This window comes from Lithobates pipiens, unplaced genomic scaffold (genome assembly GCF_037356315.1).
Source record: "Lithobates pipiens isolate NorthernLeopardFrog02 unplaced genomic scaffold, aLitPip1_a1.2 Scaffold_10, whole genome shotgun sequence".
NCBI classification, from domain to species: Eukaryota; Metazoa; Chordata; class Amphibia; order Anura; family Ranidae; genus Lithobates; species Lithobates pipiens.
In genome coordinates this window covers 134014552-134037472 of record NW_027507686.1, presented here as the reverse complement: position 1 = coordinate 134037472, position 22921 = coordinate 134014552, and the positions used below count along the sequence as shown (strand labels likewise).

General features: G+C 41.9%; 1 protein-coding gene across 1 annotated transcript in view; it reads left to right on the top strand.

Moving 5' to 3' along the window:
• The window catches only part of FTO (FTO alpha-ketoglutarate dependent dioxygenase), a 755827-nt gene that overhangs the window by 166843 nt on the left and 566063 nt on the right, over positions 1-22921 (top strand). Inside the window, exons 3-4 of the mRNA XM_077458193.1 lie at positions 7097-7688; positions 14320-14451. Of these exons, the coding sequence (XP_077314319.1) occupies positions 7097-7688; positions 14320-14451 (724 nt within the window). The remainder of the gene's footprint in view (positions 1-7096; positions 7689-14319; positions 14452-22921) is intronic.

The following is a 22921-nucleotide window of genomic DNA, read 5'->3' as shown; positions in this document are numbered from 1 at the left end:
GTTTTGATGTTTTAGATAAATAAATATTTCATAACTAGTTTAAAATAATTAAATCCAATAATGAGTTTAATGAAGATAAATTCCTCACTGCATTCAAGTGTATGCAGTCTTTTCTTTAAATGGCTAGATAACTATCAGCCATAGGTCTTTACACAAATATGGATACAAGCATCTAGAGTTTAAAGCACATTTACTCATTATAAAAAGGTTGAATGAGTGGCAAATCTACACAGTACATAAATGAATAAATAACAGCAGTTAAGTACAAATATGTACATTACCTAATAGTAAGACAAAGGTCTGGCGACAAGTAGATGTGGGGGACAAAAGAAGCCCCTCTCACAGAGAGCATTAGTTGGCATCAAAGAGTAGCCCAACCCAGCGGCATCTGACATCATCGCTGGGCCGCGGACAGCCAGGGAGGATTTCCCACTGGGTGGGTAGATGTCCCCCACATCTACTTGTCACCAGACCTTTGTCTTAATCACTACATGCCCATAAACCTAATTACTTCCCACCACTGATCCAGGCTACATTACCAGCATGGCATATCCTCTGGAATACCCAGTCACACCTTTCCAAACTCACTCCTTTGTCATTTACAAAGTCACTCCCCTGTCATTTCCACTGGAAGCCTTAGCCCTTTTCAACCCCAATCTAAACTTTAAGAGCTAGTGCTTTGAAGGTATATGAGTCCTGGAAGATCTCTATATTGGACCACAATAAAAAACATTTAGTGTATTACAAACAAAAATCTGTCTATCTGATCCTTCCTGAACACTATAGATGTCTGAAAATAGTGAATTTTCTAAAATGCAACAGTAATTGTAAAGCCTCAATACCCTGGCATGTGGCTCAATACATTAAAGTGTTTGTCAACCACCCAAACAAATAAAAAAAAAAAAATATATATATATAAAATAAATATAATCCTGGCCCCTTAAAGCAGATTAAATAGCACAGTGCTTGTGCTATGTAATCTGCTCCCCTTTAAACTGTAAAAAAAAAAAAAAAAAATGACTGAACCTGTCACCTGTTTTCCCTTTCTGCTCTGACCACGAAAATCAGGGCTTCTGAGCCCTGATCATCATTGTCTGAGACGTCCCTGCGTCATCTGCAGCCCTGCTCTACTCTAATCTCTCCCCCTCACCCCCTCTTATCCACCTGTCAGCTCCTTGTTGTGTGTCTCCGTCTCCGCCCCCCGCCACTATTAGTACTAATCCACAACTTTTAAATTGTCACTGGCAGCCCCTCTGTAAAACTCAAGCATAGTACAGTGTATATGTATTTTCTAAAAATTAGGCTTGCAAATGCCTATTTAGAGCTGTTTTCAGGCCGGTTACGTGACTTGCGGCTGCTTTACAGCTCTGAGACAAGGCATCTGCAGGAGAGGCTGAGCAGCCACGTGATCTCCCCCACTGATGTCAGAGGGAGATCTCAGGCCCTCTTGCAATAGCCGTGTATCACAGCTGAAAAGCAGCCACAAGGCACATGACTGGCCTGAAGATAGATCTAAATAGGTATTCTAATGTTGGCAGACTTGGTTATATTAGTATCCAAAGCTCTTGAGCGCTTGGTTTTCGTTCTTTTTATACATTAGATTGGTAGAAACTCTATTTATGTCTAAGGCCGCGTACACACGCGCGGACTGTTGGCCCAACTTTGTCCGTCCAACAGTTTGAGCGAACAGTCCGCTCAAACTTAGCATGGACGGACATGGCCACACACGACGGACGAACAGTTTGCTGAAACCGTGCGCGATGACGTGAACGGCACGTACGACGGGACGAAAAATACGACGTCCTATACACTGCAATGCAACCTTCCGACGTGGAAATCCTTTCTGAGCATGCGCGAGACTTAGTTGGCCGAACAAGCCTACACACGAGCGAACAGTCCGCTGAAACAAGGTTTCAGCGGACAGTTTTTCGGAATTTCCGTAAGACCTTGTTCGGCCAACTGTCCGCTGAAACTGTCCGCTGAAGCCCCACACACGAGCGGACTGTCCGCCCAAACACTGTTCAGCAGACAAGGTTGGGCGAACAGTCCGCGCGTGTGTACGCGGCCTAAGAGTAAGATGATGTAAGGTCTCTATTATAGCAATGCTTATTGTGTACAGATCCCTGATTGCATGTTTTTTTTTTTTTTTTTTTTCCTAATAGGTCCTTTTTTTTTGCTAAAGGGCCTAAGTGTTCTGTGTTAGGCCTATGTTACTGTCTTATAACATACATCAATCGTCTTTTATGTTCTGTTTCACTGACTACACTTTGCAAAGGCTAGTTTGCTTTGCACTTAACATTTTAATAAAGACCTATTGAAATGAAAGTGGTTGTAAACACTCCAGGTTTTCACCTTAATGCATTCTATGCATTTATTTTTAAACAGTTCCTTTCATTTATATATATATATTTGTATCATTTTTATTGTTATTTCAGGTTATGTAAATATCCCCTATGACAGCAATAGGTAGTGACAGGTACTCTTTAAAAAAAAAAAAAAAATGGGGTCTGTTAGACCCTAGATCTCTCCTCTGCCTGCAAAGCATCTGACCACACCAAGATCGGTGTGAGGAAATGCTTTCCCAATTTCCCAGTGGCGAAATCTAAGCCATGAAATGTTCGTAGCTTCCTGTTTCTTAGACCATACAGATGATTGGAGCCATTCTGGACTCTGATCAGCTCTATGGTCAACTGGCACAACCACCGGCTGCATTTTTTCACATTCTCAGGTTCCCTGTTGGGATAGGAGAAGGCCAGGGAAAACCACGTTTGTGGGTGGGGGGGGCATTCCCTCCCACTGCAAAAGCTGTCTAGAGGCTAATTAGCTGCTAGGTTTGCTTTTACATGGAAGTCTGGCTGAAAAGAATGATACCAAGGTGATACCTAAATCCGCAGGCATCATTCTGGTATAATCACTCAGTTCCAGCAACATAACCTTACATTGCTGGTCCTTGTTGGGCATATATTGCAATCTTTTTTATTTTATTTTTTTATTTTTTTATTTTTTTTGATGCAGCCTGTGGGCTGAAAAAAAAAAGAGATTACTCAGTGGGTATGCCCACCATTAGAATACCTCCCTTCATCCACCCACTTCTAACGATGGGCATACATGCACCATCTTGTATGAACTGTGGTGGTGAAATCACCTCCGACAGCGCTGGGGTCACGGCTTTATGTATTTTGGGAGCAAACTTTGTTGCTGTCAAGATATATAAATCAGTGCTGCAGCTGAATGGCCTAAAAAATATAGGCTTCAACCCCAAAAGTTAGTACCCCTTTCCAAATAAGGGTGACACCAAGTCCCACACAATCTTGCCAGCGCTTCCTATGTAGTCAGGGCAGTTTGTCGACTCTACGTGACTATCTCTTCCCTCGTAAACCATAAAACTACATGTATAGCCTGTGGCCCTGTCACAGAGCTTATACATCTTGACCCTGTATCTGGCACGTTTGCTGGGAAGATACTGTTTGAATGACAAGCGGGCAGGAAACTTAATCAGGGACTCTTCAAAGCAGACAACTTGATGGAGAGTAAACTAGTCTGCAAAATGTTGGTTGAAATGGTTTACGAGGGGCCACATTTTGTAGAGCCGATCATATCCAGCATCTCCACGAGAATGACAGAGTTCATTGTTGTTGAAGTGCATGAACCACAAGATTTGCTTGCATTGTGCCCTGGCCATGGAAGCAGAGAATACAGGCATATGGTGAATTGGGTCAGTGGACCAATATGGCCGCAACTCATTATTTTTGGTTATGCCTATGAGGAGGGATAGGCCCAGAAAGGTCTTAAATTCGGAAACCGCAATCTCTCGCAAGGGAGGACTGGGGAACAGTGGCGATGTATTGACCAGTGTACAAATTGCTTTGGTCCAAAATAGATCTATAGAGATCTTCGGTGAAAAACAGCAAATAAAAATCAAAAGACGTAACTTGACGTCACCTGAATTCCAGGTTGGCCAGTGAATGGGGGAAGTATGGGTGCTGCAGAAGTGGTGGGTTACCAATTAGGATTGGTGAATTTCGCAGGAAGGTCACTGTGGGCACGACAGGCCTGTGTATGTCTTCTTGGTGGCAGCGGGACACTACTTGTGCTTGTCACCTCACCAGCTTGAACTGCATTTATGGGACTCTCCACATCACCACGTGTTCCTGCAGTGCTGGTTTGACTACGACCAGGGTGTACTAGGCCGCTGGTGCTTACCAGTTCACTAGAAGGAATAGTGGTGCTTGTACTTCTCTGCTCCATATGAGAGTCCTGCGGTTCTTGCACGTCAACAGCAGAAGAAGATTGGGGTCTGGTACGCCTGACCTTGGCATTGAGCCGCCGTGGTCTACAGGACCATATTCTGAGCCTGAATCTGACAGATGAGTGACTTCCTCTTCACTATCTGTCATACTCAGAAACATATAGGCCTCTTCACTAGTGTACCTTTTTTTGCCATTTTGGGCTCTAAATTTAGTGGTATACTAGTGAGACTCACAGGTAAAAAAAGCTCCTGACTGTTAGCGACTGTATCAAAACGCTACTAAAAAACTGTTAGCAATCGCAGGGATCAGGCCTGATTCTGCAAATGCTGCAGTTATGTGTTTAGTGTTTTGTAAGTGACAGTGATCGATCAATACTGCACTTGGGTGGGCTGGGCTTGGCGGAGGGGCAAAACGCAGGTGCTAGCACGTATCTGGGCTGATCCCGCTAACACTGCGTTTTTTGTAGGGGTTAAACCTTTATTAGGGTGGGTTAGGGGGTACCCTAGACCTAAAGGAGCCTAACACTAACTGCCCTAACACGTATAACACTCACAAATGATCAGGAGACAATTGGGGGGGGGGGTGATAAGTGTGCCTGCGTGTTCTACTGTAAGTGTAGTGTTTGTGCGCTTACTTGATGTCTTCTCTCTTCGGAAGCCGGAACAAAAAGGCCTGACACAAGGAGAGATGACATCACTTCCTCTGCTTCTGTTTGCATTTCAGCAGCAGAGGAAGCTTGTTATTCATCAGGAGCGATTGTGAGGGGTGGCCGCGAATCAGTGGCGGATCGCTCCTGAAGGGTGTGTGGGGGGGGAGCAGTGGGGAGGCAGTGACGTACAGGTACACCCATGTGCCTGCCCTTGCCATTCTGCTGACTTAGTACGTTGTGCGGCGGTCGGCAACTGGTTTAACAAACCTTTACATATCCTTTAAAATGTGGAACTAATCAGGGATCTCTACTTTCAGATCTGTTACCATATTGTCTAATTCCCTGATGTACCCAACATTATTGTCACTGTCACTATACAAAAATGTACCTGTAAAAGGAGACTGCAAATACTTAAAGTATTTGTAAAGTCTCATTAATAAACTTTGTTTATCCTCTCTCTTCACTGTCCATTCATTTTCAGTGCAGCTGAGGCTACAGGGAAATCGACTGGGGGAATCTTTGTCCTCAGTCCCTTTCTCAGTCTCAAAGGGGAGCTGTGAGGGGTCTGTTTAGATCCCTGATATCTCAATATCTCACCAAATCCCCCCCCCCCCCCCCCCCCAACACAGCTGCTAAAAATAGAATAAAATAAAATGAATAATAATAAACAAAAAAGTAATAAATATGTAAAAGGTAGAATTGTAAAAAAAAAAAAAAAGCACTGACACGTCCAAAAAACAAACACAGAAATATACATTGTAAAAAAAAAAAAATAATAATAATAATAATAATAATAATAAAAAAGTGTAATTATTAAAATTGTAAAAAAAAAAAGAAATAAAATAAAAATAAAAAAGCCACTGACACAGTTCACATTCACATAAAAAAAAAAAATATATATATATATATATAGGTAATCGGAATTGGCGAGTACTTGAAAAAAGTATCAATACTTGCGCTCGGTCTTAAAAAAAAAAATGGTATCAGTTCAACCCTATAAACTATGTTGCAATAAACAGGTTCACCTACTAACATACAGCAACATGACCACTACACACGCACAAACCTAGCTCTCTAGTACAGTGCAGAGAACAACAAAGAGACAGATATACTTCTGTCACCAGTCTTGAGAGGGAGGGAAAAAATGCACACACACACACACACACACACTCTCTCACACACACACACTCTTGTGTAATAATACCATAATCCCAGTCTGGATCAGCAGCTGGTGAAAAAAGGCATTTGGCTGTTACTTACATTGGAGGTGCTGGTGAGAAGCTACCTCATCCAGTACCTTCATAAGGGATCTTCAAGGAGGAGTATTTTTATTTATTTTTTGCAACCTTTAGCATGACATTACATCATTGCATACAGATGACAAAACTTGTTAAAATATCTTTATTTTTTTTCCCCTCAATACATTTGTTCTTTCATGTACCTTTTTAAACAAGCAATGATATATAATTTTGTTTTTTGTTTTAAACATACACCACCCTGCCCGTGTATATTTAAATCATGTTGGTCTTTAACCATATGTATCCATCTCTCCACTTCCATTATAGTGGGACATCCAGACTGTTTCCAAAATCTAGGTATCAATATTTTGGCTGCATTTAGCAAATGGGGAGTAACACTTCTCTTATAAAACCTTGCAGATTATGGCATCCCATGAAAAAGAAAAGAATTCTATAGGTCTAGTGTCCTTTTCTTAATCCAAGGGGCTATCTCCTCCCAGAAAACTGTAATCTTTGGGCAATGCCACCATAAATGCAGAAATAAACCCCTTTGGTTACATCCCCTCCAGCAGTTAACGTCCGCCGATGGATATATCTGCGCCAATCGAAAGTGTACAATACCATCTCGTCAGTAACTTATAAGACATCTCCTGTATATGGGAACGTATTGAAGTATGGCGTGTCGCTTCCTCAGTCTTTTAATCTGCTCTGAGGTAAAATTATAGCCCAATTCTCTTTCCCATCCTTGTTTGAAATAGGGAGTTGTCATACTTTGGGCGCTCAGAACCAGCCTATACATTTGAGACAACATATGACCTAGCTCTGATAAGTTAACACACCATTCCTCAAAAGTAGTAAGTGGGTTCACATTTAATGAGGGCTGTTTTTTTGTCTGTTGCATATTTTACACATTTGTCTGTGTTGCATGTTTTAGTAATTTTTCCCACATTTCATTTCAGTGGAAGTCCAAGTATGCAAAATTAGTTATCCATGAAGCTCAAAAAACGCCAGCAGAACTGCATCATAATGTCCAGAAGGCATTGTTGTTATTACTTCAATATGACTGTCTGTTTCAAGATCTTGTGCAAGTGAAAGGTAAAGACCTGCTTACTCCAGTTTCCCGAATTCTGATTGGCGAACCAGGATGCACGTACAGATACTTAAACACACGGCTGTTTGCTGTGCCTTGGCCTGATGCTAAATACAATATCACATACAACACAGAAGAACTTGCAGATGCCTGCAAAACTTTCAAAGAACTGAATGTGTTTCTTTATAAACAGACAAAACTTAAATTACTCCAGTGTGTAGCAAATGCACAGGGTTCTAGTGTTTTACCCCAACAGATATCCCTGGAAAATATTAACAAAACAAATCAAGATGATTTGGAATCTTACAATGTGACCTTGATAAACTACATGAACCCACATAACATGTTCTACCTTAAGGAAGAACCTTATTTTGGTATGGGAAAAATGGCAGTGAGCTGGCACCATGATGAAAATCTACTAGAGGAATCTACTGTTGCAGTCTACAGCTACAGCTACCAAGGTCAGGATCATGTTCTTTTTGGTGTCTGATGTGTTCATGTTTTTTTGTCTAGACAAAACCCTCATTGTAAGGTCTTGTGGAGATGGGCACATCCTTATAAGTTCTTTCTGACCTCCTTCTAAACTGTATCAATTTGGCTTAAATGCAAATTTTAGATTTTCATTGGCTTGTTTGGGGAGTAAAGAACAGTTATGAACAAATGCCCATGTACACACACCTTTAAAATTGTAATATTGTTTGCTTTTGCTTTTCAGCCTGTCAAAACTCTTTATATTTATTGCACAAATAAAATATGATCTTCTATAGGACACACTTTACAATAAAAAGTTGCATCAAACTGAAATTCCCCAGGGGACATTTATCAGTTCCATAAAAAAAAGTTTTAAAAATGGCTGTTTTTTCGGGAGCAATGATTTTAATAATGCTTAATTCAAACAATAAAAGTGTAATGGGGGGTGTCTATAGGAATGCCTGTAAGTTGCATGTTTCCCGTGTTTGGAACAGTCTGAGATCAAAATTACATTTCTAAAGGAAAAAAATAATTTAAACTACTCGTGACTATAATGAATTGTCGGTCCGGGCAATGCACATAAAAGTCATTAAAAAAACGGCATGGGATTCCCCCACAGGGGAACCCAGAACCAAAATGAAAAAAAAAAAAAGCATGCCCCCCCCCCTCAAAATCCATACTAGACCCTTCAAGTCTGGTATAAATTTTAAGGGGAACCCTGTGCCCAAAAAAAATGGTGTGGGTTCATCCCAAAAATCCATACCAGACCCTTATCCGAGCACGCAGGCAGGCCGTAGGAAAAGAGGGGGGTGAGAGAGTGCACCCCCCCTCCTGAACCATACCAGGCCACATTGCCCTCAATATGGGGAGGGTACTTTGGGGTAGCCAATGTTCAACCCGAACATAAAGCCCATCCCTATTAATAAGCCCACCCCTTTATAAAACCAAGAAGACCTGGAAGGGAGCATGGCCACAAAACCGACAATGGAAATATTTTCATTCCTGTGCAAAGCTTTCTGCAACAAACAGAATTGGCCACAAAGACGCAAACTTACCACTGCAGTACACCTCTTTTTCCATGCTTGCCGTTGGTCAGTTTGAAACGGGACCCAGGAGAATTGGTGAGATCACCGAGTTGTTGTTTTTTTTTTGTTTTTTTTTTAAGTGTAACTCCACTTTTGTTGAGAAAAAAAAAAAGCATCCCCCTCTGGGTGATTAAAGTACTGTACATTGTAAGAATGTTAACAAACTTTGTTGAAGATCCCTACCTTTTGTTATTCCTAAGGAATAGGTGTTTCCCTCTTGCTCTTTTTTAAAATACTTTTACTATTACTTTATAATAATCAACTGCTGCACTTGCAGGGCTCTGATGATATTGGCAGGGTCTGCATCCCTTTAGCCCATGTTCACAATGAGCCGATTGGTCATGCAATTTTGACATGTCAGATTGCATGCCAAATTGGAGCCTATTGCCAGAAATGGCATTGTCTGATTCCCAAAAGTAGTTCCTGTACTACTTTTGGCGACTTTGGGGGCGATTTCAATAGACATCTGTGCATGAACCCGCACAAATGTTTGTCAAATTGCCCCTGGAGTCGGACTGAAATGCGGTTTGAAATTGCGTGAATTCAGCTGAACTTGCACAATTTCAAACCTTGCCCTCAGTGTGAATGAGGGCTAATGCCATGTACACACGATCAGACTATCCGGCGGACTTTGCGAACGAGCGGACTTGCCTACACATGACCTGGACTTTTCCGGTGGACTAGGTCCGGCGGCCAATCCGCTGGACTTTTGGCGGAGGTTCAAATGAACGGACTTGCCCACACACGTAGTAAAATCCGTTAATTTTGAACGTGACTCCAGGTAGACGGGACTAGCAAAGGAAGTCAATGTCGCCACCTCCATCGGCGAGATTGACACCTTGCTAGCCCCGTCACCTGGTATGGATTTTAAGGGGAACCCCTACACTGAAAAAATTGTGTTGGGGTCCCCCCAAAGTTCATACCAGACCCTTATCCGAGCATGCAGCTCGGCCGGTCGGGAAAGGGGAGGAGGACGAACGAGCCCCCCCCCCCCCAAACCGTACAAGGCCGCATGCCCTCAAAATGGGGGAATGGGTGCTGTGGGGGAAGGGGGCGCCCTGCAGCCCCCCCACCCCAAAGCACCTTGTCCCCATGTTGATGAGGACAAGGGCCTCTTCCCGACAACCCTGGCCATTGGTTGTCGGGGTCTGCAGGCAGGGGGCTTATCGGAATCCAGGAGTCCCCCTTTAATAAGGGGGCCCCCAGATCCCCGTAGATACATGGTACCCCTACCCATTCACCTGAGGGAAAAAGTGTTAATAAAAAAAAAAAACACAACACAGGTTTTTAAAGTAGCTCCGGGGGTCTTCTTCCAACTTCAAGGGTCTTCTCGCTGGGCTCCTCCGCTATCTTCTGCTCTTTTACCACTTTTTCACTTGTGGAGGAGCCCGACTTTCTCCTTTATTGCTACCGGCTGGGAGTCTTCTTCCGACTTCAGGGGTGTTCTTCTGATTTAGGGGGTCTTGTCCCGCTCTTTGGTTCTTCTGCCAGGCCTCCGCTATCTTCTTCCAGCTCTTTTACTAGCGTTTACCCGGTCTTCTTGTTTGTCGCTGTCGCCACCTTCTTCTTCTTCCTTCTTCCTTCTTTTTCTCCAATTCTGATGTTGACACAGCACTCTCTCCGGCCGTAGTGGCAGGGACACGTTGACATAATAAGGGGCGGGGTCACCATGTTACATCACCCAGTGACTCTGCCTCTTATGCCTATATAAGTCGCCACACGTCCCTGGCATTACGTCCAGAGAGAGTGTCGTGTCAATATCGGAAGAAGAAGAATGCAGCAGCAGTGACATTGACAGCGACAAACGAAAAGATCAGGCCAATGCTAGTAAAAGAGCTGGAAGAAGATAGCAGAGGCCCGGCAGAAGAAACGAAGAGCGGAAGAAGACCTCCGAAGTCGGAAGAAGCCCCCTGACGGCAGCGAAAAAAGGAGAAAAACAAGCTCCTCCACTAGTAAAAGAGCGGTAAAAGAGCAGAATATAGCGGAGGAACCCAGCGAGAAGACCCCCCCCCCCCCCACAGAGCTGTCTAATAAACTACTTTAAAAACCTGTGTTGTGTTTTTTTTTATAACACGTTTTCCCTCAGGTAAATGGGTAGGGGTACCATGTAACCCATACTCATTCACATAGGGTGGGGGCAAGGGATCTGGGGGCCCCCTTTATAAAGGATTTCGATAAGCCCCCCACCCGCAGACCCCGACAACCAACAGCCAGGGTTGTCGGGAAGAGACCCTTGTCCTCATCAACAGGTGCTTTGGTGTGGGGGATAGTCCGATCGTGTGTATGCGGCATTAGGCATGCTTTTATTTTTGGAGTATGTCACCAAAAATTACATTCTTGCAGTAAATGCCAAAAATCTGATGTGTATCTTAGTGCAGACTTCTGGGAAAATCTGTAATCCAATCAAACAAGCTGGAAATTACATTTTCAGGGGGCGTTCTGTACACCATCTGTGTACAGAGAAACTCCAGGTAGCCATATTGCATTGCATTTTACAGAAAATTACTGTGCTGCAGATCAAAAAGGAAAGACAACTTGAATAACATTCAAACACACAATGACTTGAGTCGCAATTGTATACACTATCGTTGTTTTTTTTTTTTTTTTTTTTCATTTGCACATTTTCTCCCATGAAAGTGGAGTTACCATTTAAAAACACTTCCTGCCGGGAGGGCGTACATGGACTTCCTGCAGTTTCAGTGTTTCTACCTGGTATTGTTCTTTTCAGTCGGTGATTCCCTGCACCATAAGAACAATCATAGTGACAGTTCAGCCACTTGATTGTTCTTACAGGTGGTGGGAGGGGATGGCTCCCCATCCTGCCACCCTCTGGTACTTCTACCGGCTCCCCCGAGCCGAAGAAGGAATCCACCATTGGCAGAAGTGCACCACAAAGAATACCGGTGATCAGATGGTGTCCCCAGCAGTCTCTATGACTCTTGGAGGTCTGGGCGCAATGTTATGACGTCACGTCTTGCCTGGCAGTTGTAAATACTGCAGTGTACTCAGCTGGAAAGCCAAGATTGTTTTGTTATTTTTTTTTCCCTCATTTTGATCTCAGGCTTTCCAGCCTGGACGAGAGATATGGGGTCTTATTGACCCCAGATCTCTCCATAAAGAGGGCCTGTCATACACTACTTCTATTACAAGGGATGTTTACATTCCTTGTTATAGGAATAAAAGTGATAAAAAAAAAATGAGAATAAAATAAACAAACAAAATAAAAAAGTGCCCCCGCCCCCACGTGCTCGCATGCAGAAGCCAACATATGCCTATTTCGCACCCAAATATGTAAACAGCATTCAAACCACACATGTGAGGTATCTCCCTGAATGTTAGAGCAACAGCAATAATTTTTGCACAGGACCTTTTCTGTAACTCTAAACCAATAACCTGTTAAAAAATTTATAATTGAAAGCGTTGCTTATGTCGATTTTAAGTACTGAAGTTTGACATGTTGAGTATCTATTCACTCGGCATAACATCATCTTTCACATTATCTCCAAAAATCGGCTAACTTTAGTGTTTTTTTTTTTTTTTTCGTTTTTTGTTTTTTTCCAATTCATGAAACAAACAAACAAAAAAAAAATGGGTATGAAAAATCGCTGTGCAAATACCATCTTTTTTTTTTTTTTTTTTTAATTTTCAAAAGATTTTATTGTAGAATAATACAATAACAGATATTGATAACAACCATTGTATATGAGATACAGAGAGTTGACGGGCCAAAGAAAAATAAGACAAGCAGGAAGTGCCCGGATAAATTGAAAAACATGCGTTACTAACAGAGGAAAGAGAAAGAAAAAGGAGAAGGCCTATGGGCCTAGGGCCCAGTTGCTGTATACTATACATTCCTTATCGCTAGGTCCGGTAGGTCCGGAGGCATCCCGTCCCCTCTCGACACCTCAGTGGGCTGTGTCGAGTGGGGACGCCCTGCCAGATAAAACAGTGTAAGGTAAGGTAGAGTGAGAGTGCAATTTAGTCCCAATGCGGTTGTAAAAAAGGATCAGGAAGAAGAGAAGGGAAGAGAAACAGGTAAGATAGAGGAGAAAATTGATGGAAATGCTTGAATCGAAAAACCTGAGCTGCAGGATAATCAGAGCTAACTTACAAATACTGTATGAGAAATAGTACACTGAACCAGTGACTTTCGCTGCCGGCTCTACTTGGTCTGGGGATGATGGATTACTAGTTAGACAAGCTTAATACATTTTGGGTGTGATAACCAGGAAGACCATTGTTTGTTGAATCTAGATTCTGTCATGTGTACTCTGGAGAACAGAAATTCCATGCAACAATGAACATTAAGTGTGTTAATAAGCTCAGTTAGGGTTGGAGGGAGGGGATTTTTCCACGCACGAGCTATGAGCAGGCGCGCTGAGATTAAGACGTGGTGTACCACGGGTAGACAGGAGGAGGGCCAATATTGGGAATCCAGACCAAAGAGAGCCATTCGCGAGGTCAGCTGTTGGGGAGAGTTGGTTAAGGTCTGAACCAGAGAGGAAACTTGTAGCCAAAAGGATCCAATAGCCGGGCAGCTCCACCAGATGTGAAATAAGTCCCCGGTGGAGTTGCAATTTCTCCAGCACTGTGGGGAGTGGGTGGGGAAGATGGTCGCTAACTTTTGCGGTGTATAGTACCACCTATGAAACAGTTTCATGACCGCTTCCCAATGTGTAATGTTTTTGGAGATGACTAGTGGGGTGCGAAGTACTCGATGCCACGCTTCCATGGGGAAAGAGCAATGTAGCAGGGATTCCCAGTAGAGTATGCTCGAAGATTTTGAGGATGAGGTGGGTCTGGAAAGATGTTTGTAGATGAAGGATATGCCCTTTAAAACAGTAAGAGGGCAGTTATAGAAATGGAGAAGCTCCTTGGAGGTGGGGTCTGGAGTCGTCGAGCTTTGAGAGATGATATGTCGAAGCCTTAAGTAGATATAAAAGTCCTTATGTGAGAGACTAAATTCCGAAATCAGTTGTTGGAAGCTTTTTAGATCCGGACCAAGAAACAGGGCTCCAATGGTGGTGCTTCCGGCTCCATGCCAGTGCTTAATTGATAGGTCCGGAGAGAGAAGTTGTAGCGCTAGTAAGGGGAGATTGTTCAATGCAGCTCTGTGTATGCCCAGATGATCTTTGCGTATTGCACTCCATTGAGATAGGCAGGCCCTTACTGTGGGAAGGATGATCGTGTGATCGGAAGATGTGCAAATACCATCTGACATAAAAAAGTCCTAGGGTCTCTGCTAAAAAAATAAAATTAAAAAAAATAATACAACATATAGCATGTTTGGGGGTTCTAAATAGTTATCTAGCAAAATAATTTGTTAAGTGGTAGAAAAAATAGAAACTTTAGGTGATAATTTTCAAAATACTATATACATGTGCATATATGCAATCTTATTGTTGGGGTAACAGTTTAAAAATTGTGCCACCTTCGTCTTCTGCACATATATGGACATCTTTTGTGGTTCTATATAAACACTAAAAACAACTGTTTTTATTTTTATTTTTGTTTTTATTTTTTTATTTTTTTTCAGATTGTGCTGATGAAATATTTGAAGATAAGAAAGCCATATCTAATTGGCATGTAGGTTTGAAGATAGCCTGGGACATTGAAACTCCAGGCCTTGCTTTACCTTTAAATTCTGGAGATACTTACTTTATGCTAGGTAAAGTTTTTACACTAATCATTTTTTATGTGCCTATCTTTCTACTTTCACCCCTATTTGTATGTATGTTTATTTATTATATATGATAATGGTGTTGCATCAAAAATAAAAAAAAGTGAACTTTCACAATATCACATTGAAATATTAAGAAATGATGCTTAAAAAGGAATCCCCCCAGCTTATCATAAAAATGACAATGAAGGCCCATAAAGTTTAATACCGGCAATCTGCAGATACTTAAACACCTTCCTGCCCAGACCGATTTAGAGCTGTCGCAATTTGAATGACAATTGCACGGTCATGCTACACTGTACCCAAATGAAATTTTTATAATTTTTTTCCCACAAATAGAGCTTTCTTTTGGTGGTATTTTGCTAAACAAATAAAAAAAGACCGAAAATTTTGAAAAATTTCTCCTTCACTGATGGGCACTGATGGGGCTGCACTGACGGACACTGATGAGGTGGCACTGATGAGGTGGCATTGATGGGCACTGATAGGTGGCACTGATGGGCGACATGGATGGACACTGATAGGTGACACAGATTGCCACTGATAGCTGGCATGGATTGGCATGGATAGGCGGCATGAATGGGCATGGATAGGTGGCACAGATGGGCACTGACAGGTGGCATGGATGGCAACTGATAGTTGGCATGGATGGGCACTGATAGGTGGCACAGATGGGCACTGATAGGTGGCACAGATGGGCACTGATAGGTGGCATTGTATTGTTTTGTACTGATGTATGCCAATCAGTGCCAAGCAATAATGCATGCCAATCAATGATGCCCATTGTGGGCACTGATTGGCATCCATTGTGGGCACTGACTGGCATCCCTGGTGGTCTAGGGTGGCATGCCTGGTGCTGGGCATCCCTGGTGGTGTGGTGGCGTCCCTGGTGGTCTAGTGTGGGCATCCTCGGGGGGGGGGGCTGCACTGATAATTGATCAGCACAGACCCCCCCCCCCCCCGTCAGAGGAGCAGCCGATCGGCTCTCCTCTACTTGCGTCTGACAGACGTGAGTGAGGAAAAGCCGATCAACGGCTCTTCCTATTTACACTGTGATCACCTGTGATTGGACACTGCTGATCACGTGGTAAAAAGCCGCCTTATCTGTGCCCATCGGTGCCACCTTATCTGTGCCTATTAGTGCCGCCTTAACTATGCCTATCAGTGCCCACCAGTGCAGCCTATCAGTGCCCACCAATGCAGCCTATCAGTGCCCACCAATGCAGCCCATCAGTGCCCACCAATGCAGCCATCAGTGCCGCCTAATCAGCGCACTTCAATGAAGGAGAAAAATGACCCGTTTGCAAAATTTTATAACAAACTATTAAAACATGATTTTTTATTTTATTTTTTGCATCTTTTTTTGTTTGTTTAGCAAAAAATAAAACTCTGAGCTGTAACCAAATACCACCAAAAGAAAGCTCTATTTGTGGGAAAAAAATGATAAAAATTTCATTTGGGTACAGTGTTGTATGCCCGCGCAATTGTCATTCAAAGTGCATCAGCGCTGAAAGCTGAAAATTGGTCTGGGACTGAGGGGGGTTTAAGTGCCCAGTAAGCAAGTGGTTAAAGAGGCAATTGTTCCAGTGCACAGGATTATGTGAGTGTATCTCCTCTGGATTTCTGATGTTTTAATAAAGTGTACTGTTTTTTTAATACTGCACAATGAGGGTTCTTATTTCTTTGGAGCACCATTAACTACAAGTACTGATAATTGCTTTCTGGAAAGTGTGGAGATCGCTGGTGGTGATTAAGATCCTAAACACATCTGGAGAGTTATTGAAACCTCATTAAAGGGCAAGACACTCTTATATTTTTTTAGGCCTCAAGTGCACTGGATGTTTTTTTGGCATTTTTACAGCAGCTGTCTTTGGCTTCAGAATTTTATTTATTTTTTTTTTTTTTTATTCTACAGTCAATAAAATTCCCATCATTTTATCCCATGTGTCCATGCACACTGTGAGGGGTTAGCTCGGCAGCGGGTGTGTGTGACCCCCTGGATGGGTTCACAACACAAAATCAGGCACAGCAGACAGCGTTGTAGGTGCAAAAAACAAAAGATGTGGTTTATTTATGCTACATGCAGTGATACATATAACAGCCAAACAAAAATAAAACATGAAAATAAATCCTGGTCAGCTTGACCTCTAACTACACACTTAGATTCCCTGTCTAACAACTGAGTGCAGCCTTGTGCTGCACCAGTCCCTGTCTCTGTTGTAGAGGTTTGCCACACAGGCGTTAACTCACCGCACAGAACAGATATCACACTCCCCAGTCTATACAACACAAAACTGGTTCCAGGATGGAGCATCTCCCTAAGCATGCTGGTTTTTTTTGTAGAGGTCTTAATGAGTCCACTTACTTCAGCTGGGCTCATTAACTCTTCCCCTCTAATTGTAAAAGTCTGCATAAAGCCTGAATCTAGGGCACACATATTTCCCATCCTGAATACAACCAGGTGACGTTACCTGCGTGCTGCCACAACACATAGACTGTTATCAGAATTTTTGGGTTTAAAAAACAAAAAACAAAAAAAAATAATGGGTTCTGAGAGGATTTTTTTCAGCTGCAAAAACACCCTAATGTCAAACACTAATAAATTCTGCTCACCAGCGTTTTTGACCCATTTAAAAAAAAAAAAAAAAATGGTAAAAAAATTGTATTGCAAAAACATTGAAAAACTTACTGCAAAGCTACTGCCATTTTTATAATGTTATTTTAACACCCAGTGTGCATGAGGCCTTCCTCTTACTCTTTATTTCATATATGGTATTCTACTGCTAGTGCATAGTGTGGATTAGTTTATTTTTTATCCTGAACTCCAAACTTTTTCCATAGCTATTCTTACTTAGTACAGATCTGTGTGTAAATATTAAAGTCAAAATTGTCATTTCTTGCCTATTAAAAGTCAGAACGTTTTAATTGAATTCATACATAATGGCTGCAGTACAAATCTTCATTAAAACTTAGATCACTTCTTATTTTTTTTTACTTAAAATAAATATTGTATTGATTTGTCTCTGTTTGCCATGAATTTCAGGACGTGGCCTATCCCCATGATAGGTATGAACCTTTATTGGTACCAGTGCAGCCTGTTCTCTTGGTTTTCTTTCATGTATGCCTATTTTGATTTATAAAACTCCATAATAACCTCCTGATCTATTCTGAGTGAGAGCAGAGGGCCTATAAACCCACTCTATAGTTATAAATTGCTTCCTTACATTGATATTCTATAAGCAGTCTCCTGTATTAGCCTGCCAAACAGCCCTCATATATCGTGAGGATTGAGTGATATGTTCATCTTAACCTCTGTGGTACCAGTATTAACTATTTGTTAAATAAGGGCACTTCATTGTGGTCTTTATGCACTTCAGCAATTGAAAAAAGTGGTGTTTTTTTTTTGTTTTTTAATATTGCTATACTTTTGTTATAAGTTTACTACCCTACCTTTGTTAAAATAAAACACATAAACCGACAATGGCAACCATCTTATAACCATCTGTCCATCATCTATGTCGTCTTTGAATTCCATTGTTTCTGAATTATTACCTAGGTATCAAAGGTCATCTGTAACTCATAGGAAAAATACATAAGGGTAGGACAAACCTTAAATTTCAAGAGAGCAAACTTTACTACTCTGTACTTAACAATATTAAATAGGAAAATATTCTAAAAAAAAAAAAAAAAAAAACATGGAGGAAAAGTGGTTGTGCTTTAAGAACATGTTAATGGCAGGGCTCAAAATTTCAAGTCCTGAGCTACTAGTCAGGCCTCAAGGGTTACTTGCCACCAGTTGCCCCACTCAACCCCTACCCTGCCCCGCCCATAATTCTGCCCCTAAACACACCCTCATAAATTATGTCATGAAATTACACTTAAATGTTTTATGCAGAATTATGTTATAAAAAAATAAATATTAACAACAACTTTATCTGTGCCCAACAGTGCAGCCTGTGTCCCAAATTCAGCCTATAGCAGCCAATAGCCGCTACTGAAATGAAAGCTGTTATGTTCACCAGCTCTCTAATCAACCAGGTGGCAGCTCTCCTCTCTCTTCCCCTCCAATCACTGGGAGAACGTCTCGTTCCCCCCCTCCCCCCCGCTCCCAGGCAGCCCACACTCGCCAGCCCTCAAAATCCACTTGCAAAATGTGAGCAGGCGAGTATAATTTTTGAGGGCTGTTAATGGCATTGTATTCCCATGGGCAACAAATCTAAAATAAATAATGTTAAACCTGGGTGGGTAAATTTGAGTGTAAAGAGGGATATTCAAGAAAGAAAAAGGTGTCCTTTAATATATTTGAGGGTTCTTCAAAAGGTTTCCGAATTTCTGCAGCCATCTTCACCACATAGTGACAACTCTTATACTAAACTGCTAAGGACAGCCAGCTTGCCAGACTTTGACATCAGATGACACTCTCAGATAAGACCAATTACTACTCCCCACCCTACCATTGCCAATGAATATATAAAAGTGCAGAAACTTTTTTCAATACTTTTTGTAAAAGCCCAAAGGGACATTGTCAACATTCCAACAGTACAACACATGCAATAAGAAATGTAGCAGCATGATCAGGGCAGTGAAAGACCACAGGTGTCACATAGCAGGGGAGAGTAAAAATAATACCAACATTTCCTTTAAATATATTAATAGTAAAACAGCAAAATAAGAACATATTGGCCCAATAAAGGATGACCAAGGGAAGTTGGTTACAAGTGACAGGGGGAAGACAACTGCTTTTAAATACATTCTTGTCCTCATTATTTACTATGGAAAAGGAGGAGTATAATGGATACAACGGTATTATCCGCAACACAACACAAATTTTACCCTTATGGCTAATAGAAACCAGTGTTCTAAAAAAAAAAAAAAAAAAAAAACTTGACTTGAAAAACATAATATGAACAAATCGCTAGGACCAGTTGGCTTGTACATGAGAGTTCCCAGGGAGATTAGACAGATCCTGACTAGACCGTTGGTTCCTAATCTTTAAGGACTGCCTATGGATGAGAATGATAGCAGCTCACTGATGAAAAGCTAACATGGTACAAATATTCAAAAAGAGCTAAGATACATACATACCTGTAAAATACAGGTCAGTCAGCCTAAAATAAATAATATTTAAACTGTTGAAGGGGATGAGAAGGGATATATCCAATAATTTACTGGTGAAAATAGTATCATTAGTAGTAATCAGCATGGATTTATGAAGTATTATTCTTGCCAGACCAATCTGTTAACATTTTATGGGGAAGTGAGCTGTAATCTGGACAGAAGGCCTGTGGATGTAGTGTACCTAGATTTTGACAAATATATATATATATATATATATATATATATCTCCATAAGTACAGTTAACTTAGACATTGAGGTATTTTGGCATTGGCAAAGTGTATTTACCTGGAAAACAAAAAAAAAAAAATGGTTACAAGCGTGCATCCAAAGGTTAGTAATACATAGCATATCTTCTGAATGTGGGGTGCCCCAAAGCTTTTTCCTGGACCAATTCTGTTTGACTGGTTCATAAACAACATAGAGAAGCAGACATGATCACAATGTACAAATATGTACCGTAAATGGTGATTCTAGCATAGGGAGAAAACAATTCAGTCTCAGGTCACTTAAGAAGACACATAGCCACTCAATGAAGTTGGACAAAAAGCAGTTTAACCTTAGACTGCATAGGGGGTTGTTTATGGTTAGAGTGGTAAGCATCTGGACCCCCCACCACAATCATTGGTGTCGACAGGAAGTGTCAATAATAAAAAAGTAAAAATAAAAAAATGATGTGAATCTTAGCGAACAAAATATACAGGGATATGGGAAGTGGTGGAGACATAATACATATATAAACCCACACAGGTTGAACTCAATCATTTGTTTTTTTTTTTGTTTTTTTTACTTTTTAAATTTGTCATCTAATTTCTAATTTGTAAGCTAATTTTATAACAGGACAGTCAGCTTTGGGTAGGCACACCAATAAACATTATATACATTATTATTATAGTAGAATTGCACACGTTTAGCTTTCCTTGCCACACATTTTCAATCCCAGTTGTCTTGTTTCATGTGAAAAATTACCATCTTAACCAGTTTTATTTTTTATTTTTTTCAGCACTAGAATATATGTATGTATTAACAGCCATTAAATAAATAGAAAGCCTACTTACCACCGGAGCCATTTTGGATTCTAAAACAGACTGATCAAAGACTGAATGGCATCCAGCACCTGGTGGACAAAGTGCACAGGGAAGCTGATACTGATTTTGGTGGTCCGTCATATTAGTGTCATGCTCTAATACAAGAAATTGTCTGAAGCGCTGAAAGTGGCCTAACAGGTCATGTAGCAAAATTGGCTTGAACGCCTGCATCTGCAGACAACTTGACAGTATCTGCTCAAGCTTTCTGTTTTGACACCCTTCAGGTATTAGCCCAGGTTCACAATTGCATGCCAAATCGGTGGTTATTACTCACAATAGAACTGTCCGAATTGGTGGGACGCTGATTTTGCTATGTCGCACCCATTCCCGAAAGTAGTTTCTTTACTACTTGTGGTAATTTCAGGTGCAATTTCAATAAACATCTTTGAAATTGCCGGACTGGCATGTTAGAATGAAATCGTGCATGTTCAGCTGAACTTGCACAATTTCAATACCACAGCAGTGAGAACTTGGCCTAACATGGCAATTTCAAGAAAAAATCAGTTTCTCGTGGCAGCAATCAATGGCTATAGTAAAGTGATGTAACATGATAAAAAATAAATAAATAAAAACTGTTATGTGGCAAAACCTGTTGGCCATAAATTGTGTTTAGGTAGGGTTGCAGGTATATTACAATACGAAAAAAGTTTTCAGCACCCTGTGACCGTTCCTCAATGGAGCCAGTTCACACACCTCCGGGACTGCCTCAGTCCACACTGGAAAAGGGTCCTGCCTTTGGCTAAGTTCCTGGTCCTAATTCAGGCAAAAATTTGGACCTGATTCACACCTGAAATAGAGAACAGGGACGCATTGGGCCAACTGCTGTGAAGCCAGCCTTAGGCGCCTTTCACGTAGATGATCTGTTCAGGTCCGCCTGTCAGTTTTTCAGACGGATCTGAACGGACACTCCATAGAGGTCTATGGAGGGACGAATGTCAGCGGTGATATGTCCGCTGACATTCGACCCGCTCCGATCTGAAAAAGTGTGACAGAGGAAAAAAATATTTTTCCATCCGTCTGTGGATTGGGTGACGACGGACTCTACGGTCCGTCTTCATCCGATCCCCCATAGGGTGTGTGAAGGAGCCCTTATGGATTTCTGAGCCACACAAACTCATGACTTTAAATCGGTGATTATTACATCCCCCTATATAATCTATATGCACCCTCTCTTGCCTGTGCATGCATGAATGACACACCTTATACAGTCTATATACGCCCCCTCTTTCCAGTAAATGTATGAATGTGACACCCCCTATATACCCCTCTCCTGACTGTGCATGTCTGAGTATGATTTTGTCCCTTCTCATAGAATATATGGTCTAAATGTTTAACCACTTTGCGCCCACGCTATAGCCAAAAGACGGCTACAGCGCGGACGCTAACTGCCGGGAGGCCGTCCCTGGACATCCTCCTGTTTACTTCCCCAATGAGCGCCACCGCGGGCGCGCATCGGGGAAGTTCTGTGCTGGCCCCACTGCCACCTGTCAGCGCCATCTGCCCCCACTGCCACCTGTCATCAGTACCACCTGTCCCCAGTGCCACGTATAAGTGCCATCTGGCATCAGTGCCACCTGTCATCAGTGCCACGTGTCATCAGTGCCACATAGTGCCATCTGCCATCAGTGCCACATCACTGTCACATGTCATTAGTGCCATCTGTCATCAGTGCCATATCAGTGTCATGTGTCATCAGTGCCACATATTAGTGCCATCAGTCATCAGTGCCATGTATCAGTCTTGCGTGCCATCTGTTACCAGTGCCATCAATGCCAGGTATCAGTGCCATCTGTCATCAGTGTCACGTGTCATCAGTGCCACATATTAGTTCCATCTGTCATTAGTGCCACGTGTAATCAGTGCCACGTGTCATCAGTGCCATCTGTCAGTGTCATGTGTCATCAGTGCCACATGTTAGTGGCATCTGTCATCAGTGCCACATATCAGTGCCATCTGTCATCAGTGCCACGTCGGTGTCACGTGTCATTGTCCTGGTGCTCCAGGGCCTTCAAAAGTGTAATAGGTAGTCAACAAGTTAGATGTGTAATTTATGCTCCTAGAACATGTGACAGCGCTCCCTGCATGTTGGGCCTCTCTATGTGGCCAAGCTGTGAAAAGTCCCACACATGTGGTATCGTAATACTCAGGAGGAGTAGTAGAATTCATTTTGGGGCATTATTTGTAGTATACACATGCCACGTGAGAGAAATAACCTATTGCAATGATAATTTTGTGGAAAAAAATTAAAATAAAAT